The sequence below is a fragment of the Vulpes vulpes genome, chromosome 9, assembly GCF_048418805.1.
Source record: "Vulpes vulpes isolate BD-2025 chromosome 9, VulVul3, whole genome shotgun sequence".
Taxonomy (NCBI): Eukaryota; Metazoa; Chordata; class Mammalia; order Carnivora; family Canidae; genus Vulpes; species Vulpes vulpes.
Window position 1 is genome coordinate 91,955,758 of NC_132788.1, and position 12,326 is coordinate 91,968,083.

At 54.5% G+C, this 12,326-nt stretch overlaps 1 protein-coding gene across 17 annotated transcripts; it reads right to left on the minus strand.

Annotated features, from left to right (window-relative positions):
- Window positions 1-1,027: 1,027 nt before the first annotated feature.
- HEMK1 (HemK methyltransferase 1, mitochondrial release factors N(5)-glutamine) lies at window positions 1,028-11,723 on the minus strand. 17 transcript variants are annotated; one of them, XM_072720934.1, is made up of 12 exons: window positions 11,326-11,367; window positions 10,229-10,377; window positions 9,753-10,104; window positions 9,366-9,457; window positions 8,964-9,057; window positions 4,731-4,865; window positions 4,398-4,462; window positions 4,075-4,124; window positions 3,014-3,122; window positions 2,053-2,148; window positions 1,787-1,900; window positions 1,028-1,439 (listed from the first exon to the last, which is right to left on the minus strand). In XM_072720934.1, the coding sequence occupies exons 3-12, from the start codon at window positions 9,978-9,980 to the stop codon at window positions 1,346-1,348; spliced, it is 1,077 nt and encodes a 358-aa protein (XP_072577035.1). In that variant the 5' UTR covers window positions 9,981-10,104; window positions 10,229-10,377; window positions 11,326-11,367; the 3' UTR covers window positions 1,028-1,345. The 17 variants fall into 17 exon arrangements, with proteins under 17 accessions (XP_072577035.1, XP_025843031.1, XP_072577041.1 ...); XM_025987246.2 differs by lacking the exon at window positions 10,229-10,377 and having other exon boundaries at window positions 9,791-10,099; window positions 11,326-11,723; XM_072720940.1 differs by lacking the exon at window positions 10,229-10,377 and having other exon boundaries at window positions 9,791-10,104; window positions 11,326-11,720.
- Between the last annotated feature and the right edge of the window lie 603 nt (window positions 11,724-12,326).

The following is a 12,326-nucleotide window of genomic DNA, read 5'->3' on the forward strand; positions in this document are numbered from 1 at the left end:
TCAGCAGTTTAGTGCCTGCCTTCAGCCCAGGGCGTGATCCTGGGGTCCCGGGATCGAGTCCCACATCGGGCTATCTGCATGGAGCCTGCTTCTCCCTCTGCCTGTGTCTCTGCCTCTCTCTGTGTCTCTCATGAATAAATAAATAAAATCTTTAAAAAAGAGAGAGAGACGGATCCCTGGGTGGCGCAGCGGTTTGGCGCCTGCCTTTGGCCCAGGGCGCGATCTTGGGAAGCCGGGATCGAATCCCACGTCGGGCTCCCGGTGCATGGAGCCTGCCTCTCCCTCTGCCTGTGTCTCTGCCTCTCTCACTCTCCCTCTCTCTCTGTGACTATCATAAATAAATAAAAATTATAAAAAAAAATAAAAAATAAAAAAAAATAAAAAAGAGAGAGAGAGAGAATAAAAAGTAAACATAGGGATCCCTGGGTGGCGCAGCGGTTTGGCACCTGTCTTTGGCCCAGGGCGCGATCCTGGAGACCCGGGATCGAATCCCACATCGGGCTCCCGGTGCATGGAGCCTGCTTCTCCCTCTGCCTGTGTCTCTGCCTCTCTCTCTCTCTCTCTCTCTCTCTCTCTCTCTCTCTGTGACTATCATAAAAAAAAAAAAAAAAAAAGTAAACATAAACCCTGCTCACTCCTGACACAAGCCTCCCATTAAATAAATGCAGATATGTGATAAGAGAATAGTGCAAAAAAGTCCCTCAGCCCACTCCCCTCCAGCAAAGCAGGCAGCTGTCTCTGAACTGAAGCTCAGATGATATTCCTGTGCTCAGAACCTAGACGCAGTCAGGGAAGTGTGTGGGAGCACATCTGGGGCAGTGGAGGGCTAAGTCAACCCCAGGAGTGAGCTGCTCAGAGCCGTGCACCCTGAGATCCAAGAGCACCCATGTGCCATTCTCCACACTGTGCTCCCAAACCCCCACTAGCTGGGAGACTGATGGATTGAGGAGGAAGCTTTTACCCCAAGCACTGGGGACAAGGGGGTCAGGGGACCCACAAATCACAGTAACAAAACATTAGATCACTATTTGTTGGTCTCTCAACACTTTATTGGCCAACCTCCCAACTTCCCCAAGGCAATTCCACCCACAGAGACATTGAGCAACCTGCCCTTGGCCACACTGATGTGATGGAGCCAGACTGGGATCCTGGGCCTGCTCAGCTCTGAGCCAAACTATAGAAGCCCTTGTTCTTTGCCACTCCACCCTTGCTTCTACCCTCAAGTCTCCTAGGATATATAGAACATACAGAAATGTAGAATCACAGAACCATGTGAAATGTCAAATGCACCTGGGTTCTGGAAGGTACCATCACCTCCCTCTGAGTAGCATTCCAGGAAGAACTATCAGCCAGGCACTCTGGCAGGCTGGGGCCCTGGCCAGACATCTGCAGGGCAGCCACGCTGTGGCCCAGACTTCTGGATATGCAGGAACCGGGGCCTAAGGAGATAGGAATAAGAGACCAATTACTGCCTAGGTCCCAGGGGATGAGCAGAGTGGAAACAGCACACTCTCCCTATAGCCAGAGCTGTAGAAAGACAAGTGTGGGGCAGCCCTGGTGGCGCAGCGGTTTAGCGCCGCCTGCAGCCCGGGGTGTGATCCTGGAGACCCAGGATCGAGTCCCATATCGGGCTTCCTGCAGGGAGCCTGCTTCTCCCTCTGCCTGTGTCTCTGCCTCTCTCTTCGTTCTCTCTGAATGAATAAATAAATAAATCTTTTTTAAAAAATACATAAATAAATAAAAGAAAGACAAGTGTGGGGGTGGAGGTGGGGTGGGTAGAGCTCACCTCCCACAGAAGTCTCTGCGCATAGCCACGAGATCAAGGGACAAGTCAGGCTGGCTCTGAAGCCAGTTGCCAACAAGCTCTGGGTGTCTTGGGTCCACTTCTAAGAAGATGCTCCTACATGGGGGAGAAATGGGTCAGCTCAACCAGGCTAGAGCTAGGACCTGCACTTCTGCATTGCTTGGGCAGGGAGGACTGGGATAAGAATGACTGTTAGGACAGGCCCAGTACACACTGGGACAGATCCAGGAGACCTGCCCTATCCATACCCAGAGTCCTTCAGGAGCCAACGTGCCAGGGCCAAGATGTGGATAATGATGTCCATGCCCTCCTCCCCACCGTCCAAGGCTAGTGGGTCTTCATAGCTGAAGGGGAAACAGAGGGAGGTGAGAGCCTAGAACACGGGGTATGTAAAAAGTGTGGAAGAGCTAACCAGGGCCCTCCACAAAGGGGCCCTATGGAACTTACACTCTCTGCCTCAGAAAATCTGAGGAGCCAGAAGAGGGGGCCCCCAAATGGCAGCTCTGATTCTCCTACCTCTCACAGGCAGCACCCCACCAGGCAATGCTGGGTGTTCTCAGTGAATCCCACTGAGAGCAGGGCATGAAGATCTACCCACAACAAGGTTGTTCCCATGCTTGGTCTGGAGAGGTCTGGAGCTGGCCCAGACCACTCCTGAGAACCCAGAAAAGGGGAGCCAGCACCCTGATCTACAGTACCGCTGCCCTGTCCAAGGACTCCTGAGCTACCCTTGGTTCTCAGTCCCTGTTTGAGAACAGGATGGCTCAGAGCAAAGCTTGGAGTAGGGTCTTAGTCCCAGCTTTCCTGCTCCGCCCCCACATGGCCCTGGACCAGGCATCTTTCTTCTCTGGGCCTCAATCTTCCATAAAATGACATACCCATCTGAGCACCTTCTATGTATCCTATACCACATCTGTTATGTCAGTCATTGCTAGGTCTTCCCCATGGCCCTACGAAGCTCTAACACTCGCCTTTCAAAAGCCAGAAATGAGGCTCAGAGAGGTTCAGTGATTATCCAGTGGTCTTAAACGGGAAAGCAGAAGCCAAACCAAGCAGATTTGTGGGCTCCAGAGTGAGCCTCCCTTGGAACATCGCTGCGCCTTTCAGCCCCTTCTCCCTCCCTGTGCCTCCCAGTGGTACAGTCCCCCAGGGTAGACACAGCCCACTAGACCCTCTCAGGCCCAGCCTCCCTCCCACTACACCCTGCACCTGCGGATCTCAGGGGCCAGCTGCTCCATGTCCTGGTGGAAGACGTAGGGAGGGTTGCTGACAACCAGGTCCACGGGGCCCCAGGGCAGGAGGTGCGCCCAGCTCCCTTCTATGGTCAAAGGGAACATACAGCAGAGAAAGGGTGACAACTCTACTTCCCACCATGTCCCTTGGGTGTCCCTCTCCCCAAGCCATACCTTAGGCCTGTCTCTGGCCCTGATAACCCAGACTTGCAGATTAGTGCCCAGGGTCCCCGTCAACAGATGGGTCAGGAGTGGGTATACTCTGAGATGACAGCTCTTCCCTAGAATATCCTGCCCTCTTTTCTTCCCGTCAAAAATTTCCCCAATAAGCAAAATTCAGTTCAGGTGCTACCTTCAGGAAGCCCTCTCTGATTGCTTGGTCAAAGCAAGAGCCTGTGTCCTCTGCAGCTCCACTGGCCCTGCCATACACTGCCTCATAACCAACGTGGGCTGAGTGTATGGACGGCATGCCTGGTCTCAGTTAGTCAATTCCTGGCAACTGTTTACTGGGTCTGTCCAGGAGCCATGTGCTATACCCAGTGTATCACACTCTAGACGGCGCACACAAGGCTCAAAGATCCTACAGATGCGTAATGAAGCCAGAACTGGAGCCAGAACGCAAGGACACTCTGCAAAGGTGTGGCTGAGCCGTACAACGTCTGGGCCAGATATGGACAGGGCAGGCAGGCACTAAAGTATTAAAGTATTTTGGTCCTAAAGGCTTTCTCTTGAGCTTCTGTTCATCTCTTAACAACAAGCAAGCCCTAGTTATACTCATTAGTTATGAGGGGTTCAGAAAGTAAGAAAGGTCCTGTGGCCAATCCCTGCATGGGTCAGATCAGCCTATGATGCAACAGGGCCTTGTGTGTCCTCAGCAGGGATCGGTCTGAGATACCCCTATGTTTGCGTGTGCATGTGCGAGCACACGTATGAATGAACGTTGGGGAAGCTCTCCTTTCATCTCTGCAGAATCCCCACCCACAAAGCAGTACCCATACCCAGGATCCCCACCCCAGGGAAGGTCAGTAGAGAAAGTACCTAAGGTCACATCGAGGGGGACAATCCGAATTCTGTCCAGCAACCGAAGCCTGGGGAAATGGGAAGTGAGGGTGAGCACGGGGGAGACTCCTACTCATGGCTACCAGGACTGTGAGAATAAACTCTTCTTGGACTGCCAGATCTCTGGTGCCCACCATCCCTCATAATCCTGTGGGATCCAGGCTAGGCCATCCTTCCCCGTCTCCCTTTTCTTAGGAGTGGAAAGCAAACGTCAATAAGTTTAACATCTGAATAGGGACTGAGATCAGGGCCCAAAGTTGGATTTCCCCAATTCTGACCTTCTGTCCCCGCTGCCCACCTACCTCTGAGCATTCTCCTCGGTAAGACAGATGGCAGCTTCTCCTTTATCCACAGCAATGACTCGGCTCTGCACCAAAAATAATCAAAGGGTACATAGGAGGCAGGGTGCCTGGAGAAATACTCAACAGCTGTCCCCTCTTTGTAGCCAGGGTCTGGCCAGACAGAAGAAGATGGGAGTTAGAGGCTGTAACCATGATGGGCTGGAGGCAGCCCTCTCCTCTCATGTGTGGCCACCTCCCTTCAAGTGCTTCTAGCAGAGATGGGTGGGGAGAGGACCAGTGAGTGGCAGTCCCAGTCTACTCAGGGTGGGGCACAGGGATGCAGAGGGGGCTCACCTGGGGAAGCTGACTCAGTAGACTGAGGGAGATCGCTCCCGATCCACAGCCCACCTCCAGGATGAGGGGGCCATCTTGGGTTCCCATTGCACAGGGACTCTGGGCTACCTCCTCTAGCACCCACTCAACCAACTCCTGTGAGGCAGAGGGATCTGAATCAGAGTTAGCGTCAACCTGGCCTCCTTGGGGGTCTTTGCAGAGAGGCCCAAGCATGGTTAGCTCTTGTGTGAATGCAGAGGGGGTGACTAAAGCCAGACAGCTTCATCTCCCTCTCTACACCTCAGATTCCCCATCTGTAAAACTGAGCCATTGAGGATAACCAACTTCATCGGAGTGTCTGAGGGACTAAACAGAACCACATTCATGAAACACAGATCCTATTCCCAGTACGTGTTAAGTGTCCAATAACCCCAGCTAGGTCCTTTATAGACAGTTTTCTGTCTCGTGCTCATGGCAATGCTAAGAACCACACCTGGCCACTTCTTCTGTGACTGGCCCTGCTTCCAGAGCTTTCCTTCCTTTAATCTGTTGGATCCTCACAACCAGCTCATGAGGAAGCCAAGGCCCAGGGGTCAAGGCCCCTCCTGGAGCCCAGCTTACAGCTCATAGTGGCCAATTATCAGGAGCCAAAGTTTCCCCAGCTTCTTCCTAGAGCTGAACTTAGGACGCTCCCAGGGAGGTTCCCGGGCCAAAAGGACAGGGAATTCCCTTCATGGGGATGGGGCATAGTAGAGACAACAGAGTCCTGCCTGAGCCCCATCCACACAGGGCATGGGATAAGTGGGCATGGAGTGATGGGAGGTGCCTGACTGCACCATACCTGTCTTGGAGGCTGGGGGACACTTCTAGACACTGTCACTTTGGAAACAATGGTCTTGTCCACCATCTGCCACCTACGGGGGACTGTGCATGGAAGCCAATAGAGGGAAGAGGTGAGGGCTAGAGGGGGCTGCTACTGCCCAGAAGCCAATCGTTTCTAATGAGTAGTGGAGTGAGGCCCCAAGTAGCTGGCATGGGGCTGGAAAAGGGCAGTGTCCCTCCTTCTCAAAGGCAGCCCTGAGGAGTGATTGTCTTACTTGGGACTCCTGGGATCCCAGGCAGGGCTGGCTCAGGAAATGGGCAGAAGGGTCAGCAAGTGGGTGGTTCCATCATGTATAAAGAAGTCCATCTCCTCCAGAAAGGCTTCCTCACCCCCTGGCAGGGTCTCTCTCATGGTTTTCCTCACCATGAGTCTCAAGTCTAGGATGCGGTTTGCCTCTCCCACCAGACTGAAGGCTCCATGATGGGAAGACCAGGGATCTAACCCATCACAGCGTGTCCCACAGGCAAGGCCTGACCCTCAGGGAGGCCTCTTGACTACTTTACAAGGGCTTTGGAAAGCTCTTTCTCAGTGATTGTGGGAAGTTACCCTCTGAGTTTCAGACTCCCTCACCAGGTCCCCCCAAACCTCCAATGTCAACAGTCAGGCTCAGTGGCTCCAGGTCGCTCAGATCCGTTTTCCATATAAGCTCCTCAAGTGCTGAGTCCCAAAAGGCATTTCACTCTTACAGGCCCCCCAATACCAGGAGCAGAGAGCTCACCTGTCCCTAGGTAGCAAGTCCAAGACAAGTAGAACTTGGTCAGTGGGTCCAACCCTTTCTATTCCCCTCACTTGCTCCCGCCAGCGCTGTAGCAGGCACTCCTGGAGACTGGAAGGGTGCTTGCAGCAATCTGGCCCCACAGTGTTGGGACTGACATAGCGCAAGCAATCTAGGGCTACAGTGGAGACTGTGGTGTCACCGCTGAGGCCACGTACTGAGCGGCTGATAGAATAGCTGAGACTTGTCAGTGGTGTGAACTTCTTTTGGTTTCCTGGCCACTGACAGACCTACTCTGGTTGGAGAATGACCTCTTGACCAGCCTCCTCACAGAGACACCCCTGACCTCAGAGACGCATAACACATATATGAACAGCCACCCCAGACAGCATGTGAAGCTGTAAGACTGGGCCCCCACTGCCCCCAGTGCCCTCTAATCCCTCTGTTATACTCCAGACCACTCGAGCATTATCTTAGCTATGGGACCACCTGGGCGCTAGGGGTGGAGACCACCCGCAAAAAGTCCAGAAACTTTCCTCCTCACCAAGTGAAGAGCCTCCAGCCTCCATCAGCATGAAATTGGTGGCTCTTTAGGGGAGGCTGAAAGCCAAATGGTCACAGACCCAGGGCACCTCCTCCAGGTAAATAAGAATCCAAAACCATGATGGGATGGGGGATGGGAGAATGTGGGGGAACAGGCAGCTTTTTGGCTCTACTGGAGCCACTGTCTCAACAAGACCCCAGACCCCCTCAAGAGATCAGCCAAGGCCTCAGCAGGACCTGGGATGGGGGATGGGGAAATGTGGGAAATAGGCAGCTTTTTGGCTCTGTTGGAGTCACTATCTCAACAGGACCCCAGGACCCCTCAAGAGGTCGGCCAAGGCCTCAGCAGGAACTGAGTGCTCTGAGTACCCTCCATTAGGATCCTCTTGGTGGGCAGCCCCAGGAGGGTGGCACTGTCTCCCACAAGCCAATCACAGACAAGGCTTTGAGCCTCCTACACCCCACAGAGCCTCACCTCTCCAGGTTGGATAGGGATGGCTCACACTCCCAGCCTTGGGTTTCCCACTGCACGCACTGGCAGGCCGAAGACTAAGCCACCCTACCACCCCCAGGGAAAGCCCAACTCGTTGAGCCACATGCCACCTACACCTTCACATTTCTGACTTCTGCCCCCATCATCAAAAACTGCCTTTCAGTGGATGGAAAGAACATAGGCACCATGATCTCTCCCCTGCAACTCATTCTCCCTACTCCCTGCCACAGGCCACGTCCTTTCAAGTTCTTGGTAAAGCACCCCCAATGTGGCTTCACAATGGGGCAAACCTGGCAAGTTCTCAGAAACGTCTGTACAGTGAGGTGAGGACCTGGCCTCCCAACCACAGCCTCCCTCTCTGTCTTCCCTTTCCCCTCCCCCTTGCAGCAGAGCTGCTCTCTTGGCTCAGACCCACAGAGGAATGGGGGCACGGGGACCGATGAGAGCTGGAAGTCCACATCCGATATTCAGAACCCTGGAGCACATGGCTGGTGCCAGATCAGCCCTGAGGAGGACTCAAAAGTCATCACTGTAGTTTCCCTCCCCTGCCCTGACCCTTAGTAGCCTCAGAAGACTCTGAGTGACCTCCCAGCCAAAGTTCACATGCCTGGGAAAGACACAGGGTACCCTCCCAAGAGGCTACAGGTGGCAGGTCACATCCTGCTCTGGATCTCTGCACCCCATCCCAACTCATCCAATCTCAGATAGAGTAGCCCCATGGGAAGGATGGGGCCCCGACTGAGTCAGGAAGTCTAAATGCTGCCCCTATGCTCCTCCCCTTGGCAGCCCTGTGACTTCAGGAAGTTCTCATATTCCCTACTGTCCCTCCCAACACTGGGCCGTAAAGTGAGGACCTGGCTTCTCAACCACATGATATGGAAGCGAATGGGGTGAGAGAGTTTCTTGGCTCGGGGGGAGAGGCTAGGAAAGTGAGGAGGGGCTCTGGGTCCCTTTTTGGGCTGGTGAATGAAGCCTGATCTTTCCCAGGAATGGTTGTATGCCTGGGTACGTTTCAAGAGACACCCCTGCTCGGAACCTGGTGCCCTCTTGCCCATCAGCCCTATCCATCTGCTCTGCTCTCTCTGGCTCCCTACAAGGTTAGGGGGAAACCCAAGAAGGGCCACAGAGAGCATCTCTCCCAGAATAAGGGTGTATCACCAAGGAATAGCACACTGGGGCCATACAATCCCTATTAATAGTAACATGAGGGACACAGGTGATTACCTGACCAGACAGTAGATCTAAGAGGACCAAGTCACAGATTCCCTCCCTAGGCTAGAGGCCCTTAGGTCACACAGCTGTACCAGGCCTCTGGGTGTCCTGCTGGAACCCTATCCACTTCACCCATGCTTCCTGAGAAGGAAGAGGGCATTTTTTCCCCCCACCATGGATTGGGTAGGTCAGGCCTGGGACATGAGGACAGTCAGGGAAGCCAGCAGGAGACCTCTGTACTCTTGGCCCCTCCTACTCAGCCAACCAGGAGACACCAGTAGCAAGAGAAGGCCTCTGAGGACAAAAATCATGGGGTCCTAGCGCCCCCTGGAGGAAATATGGGGCAAGAAAGGTGCTCAAAACCCCACTGTTCTTATCCATGCTGCCCTGCCCTGGTAGCACACCTACCTCAGTTTCCGGGCGAGGAATGAACACTGGGGGGGCCATCTTCAGACTGAGCCCTTGAAAGTCCCATTCACCCAGGATGTACTGCACAGGCATCCTGCAGAGGGGGCAGCTGGGTGATCATCAGTGCCAGAGCCTGGACCAACAGGACCACGACTGGGTTGAGAGATACCCCTTGTGGGATACCAAAAATGTCAGGGTCATGCCTCCTGTACCCCAGGACTCTGAGGCAAGGCATTCCTTCCTTCCCTTCTACTTGCTTGATCCCCCTCTCATCCATACCTTATACCAACACCTCCCTATTCCTTGGATACTTTCTTCCTCCTGACCGTGCATGAGTTGGCCTGGTGGAAACCAGACACCTGTTCCTGACAGAGTCCTCAGGTCTGGCCCATCGGTGCTCACCTTTGCAATCGGCGGCTACTCAGCTCCTGGATGCACTGCAACTGCCAAGGGGTCAGGGGCTGTGTCCAAAGTTCTGGCCTCAGGCTCTGAAACTGCCCCACAGAGAATGTGAGTGGCTGACTCCCCAGTCGAGGGCCTGACCCAGGTTTATGTGAACAATGCCTGTGGGCCCAACACTGACCACCTTTGTCATCCCTAGACCCCTACTGCCTGACACACACTGTAATAGTTCATTGGATGAATAAATAAGTATCTACTAAAAACATTCCTCCAGAAAAACCCATCACTCTCAACTCAGCATTCTCAATGGGGCAGAAATGCCTGGATCTTCTTCCCTAGGTCTCTCCCTCCCTCCTCTTCTGCCCTCTTGACAATACTGCACTTAACTGTTTTGGCTCCAAGGACATGAGCCACGATGTACTCACTGGATGCCTGGGCCTCAGGGATCCCCCTCTTCTCAAAGACTGCAGTCCAGTGGCTGACCAGTTCTTTGGCATTCAACAACCCAGCCAGAGGCAGATGGGGTTGCCATGAGCTGAAGGCCCAGCCCCTGGTCCCTCCCCTCCTCCCAGGGCCAGACAGGAGGGCCCAGAGCATTCGGCCCCCAAGCTCCATATCTTGGGGAATGATTCTCCTGAGCACTCCCAAATCCGTAAGTCTTCCTTGTGATGTCAGTCGCCAAAGATGGTCATGGACACTGGTTCCTCAAGGTGGTTCTGCTCCAGATGTGACTGCTGCTCTGGGAGAAGGAAGGAGAACCAGGAGAGCAGCTGAGCCTTGTGTGACCCACTCCCCTCTGACCTGCTGCCTGAGACAGAGCATGCCCTTGCTTTGCTAACCTCAATTCCATTTTAGACCCTCACCCATCTATTTCATTCTTCTCCTCTGTGACCAGTTATGTCTTCTTCATGTTTTTAGCTGAAGTGGGCTGAATCCGGAGCTCAGTCCCTGGCAATGCATCGTGGCCCAGGCTTGAGGGTTGAACAGATCTGTTCCACCTAATGTGTGTGACCTTGGGAAAGTCATTACTTCTAAGTTCCAGTGTCCTCCTCTATGAAATGGGGGGACAATAACACCAACTCCATAGCAAGCAGTATATTATACAATGAACGTCAAGGGCCAGGAACCAGTTCAACACACAGAAGGCACTCTGTTGCGTGCCCTTAACTACTTACAAGAAAGAGAAGACTGCCTTTGCTTAGGAGCTTTGCTTTTGACATTTTCTTGTACTGTGACTGACCTGTATGCTAAGCCCCCCCGCAACCCCATCTCACCCATAATCCTAAACATCAGCATAAACTGCCACCTTAAAAAAAAAAAAAACTGATCACTTTTGCTAACTTGTCACAAAGTCTAACAGAAGGGTTAAAATTAGTGGTTCCCCTGGGAAACGAACTAGGGGTGGTGGAAGGGGAGGTGGGTGGGGGGTAGGGGTGACTGGGTGCCGGGCACTGATGTGGGCACTTGACGGGATGAGCACTGGGTGTTATTCTATATGTTGGCAAATTGCACACCAATAAAAAATAAATTTATAAAAAATAATTTAAAAAAATCAAATTAGTGTTTCCCTTTCCCTTGGCACAGACCAAGGTCCAAACTAGCATGTATTGAGCCCCTGCTGGGTGTCACATCTCCAAAGAGAACCTGAAACAGAAAGGAGGCTACAAGAGGAAAGCCACTGGCCTACCATCACCTCGCTAGACGTGTCCCACGCAGGACACAAACCCAGGTCCCCCGGACTTCATAGGCGGCTCCGCCCACTAAGCGTTGCCCCAGGAGGCGCCCGAGGTCCGAGGTCAGGGACGCAGCTGCTTCCCTCTCAGCTCTGCAAGGCATTATTAATGACCCAGGCGACGTCGCCTCTCCCCAAGCCCGTTTCAGCATCTGTATAACGCGGGGGGAGGGACTCAAGGGTGTGGCAGTCCGGGGGCCCGGCCCGGTTCCCATTCCTAGCGCGTACCTGCCTGGAGGCTTCCCCCCGCCGGCCCGCCAGGCTGCGCAGAGGCCGGGGCTCAGCTCCCGGATATGCCGGACCCGCGCTGCGCCGAGCGTCGGAGAAAAGGGTCGGGCGGACCCGGCGGCTCAGCTCCAGGGTTCCTAGCGCTCCTGGGTTCCGCCGGGGGAGCCCTGGGGACGCTGCAGCAGCCGCGCGAGTCACGCCCGCAGCCCCGCGGGCCGGGGGAGCGCGTGGATGTGCGGGAGCTGGCTCCCTGCGGGCCGCGACCGGCGATTCTTCCTGAAGGTCACGGAAGGGACGCGGTCGCAGCCCGAGGGGACTGCTCCGAGCTGGCGTTTGCGCACCCGGCCGCGGCGGCGTGTCACCAGCCAGCTCGGGTTCGAGAACCGGGGCGCCGGGTCGGTCCAGGGGCGTGGTCTAGCGTAGCCTCCGGCCGGCCCGGCAGCACGTGGACGGATTCCAGGGTTGGGGGCGGGACCCCGTGTCCACGACTCGGCCGAGGAAGCTGCCGGAGCCGCGCTGGGGGCCGGGTGGCCACTAGACCCCAGGACCGCTCTTGAGCCTCTTGCTCCCGGGTTCCAGGGTTTGGGGCAGGAAGGTTCAAAACCGAACGCCGGAGACCTGAGTTCGAATCCCGGCCGTTGGCAGCTCACTCTGTGGGCCTCAGTTGTTCCTTTTACAGACTTCATGACAGTGTCCCACCGAGTGTGGCCTGCCGACGCCCTACCCCACCAGAATCTATTGTTAAGGAGATCACTGTTAACCGATGTTAAACATGCAGTTTCCTGGACTGGGTCCCAGACCGGAGGGGACGGGGGGAGGGGGGCTCCGGGATCTCCTTGGTAACAGAAGCTTCTCCGGTGATCCCCATAAACTCCTTTGAAAACCCGAGGATTAGAAGGTATCTGAGGGTCCCTCCCCTGAGATATCGCGCCATAGATGGGGGCTGTTGTTAGGGGTTTATGTAGTCTGGCTTGTGTCCGGCCGACTAATAATAATAATAA

Bases quoted from the DNA above. Each gene is read 5' to 3' on its own strand.
- HEMK1 (XM_025987210.2), bottom strand. From the start codon at position 9,980: ATGGAGCTTGGGGGCCGAATGCTCTGGGCCCTCCTGTCTGGCCCTGGG. The intron at 3,123-4,074 runs GTACTTTCTCTA...CTTTGACCATAG, and splicing joins CCCCCTCGATGTGACCTTAG to AAGGGAGCTGGGCGCACCTC. The intron at 1,901-2,052 runs GTATGGATAGGG...TCCCCCATGTAG, and splicing joins TGGCTCCTGAAGGACTCTGG to GAGCATCTTCTTAGAAGTGG.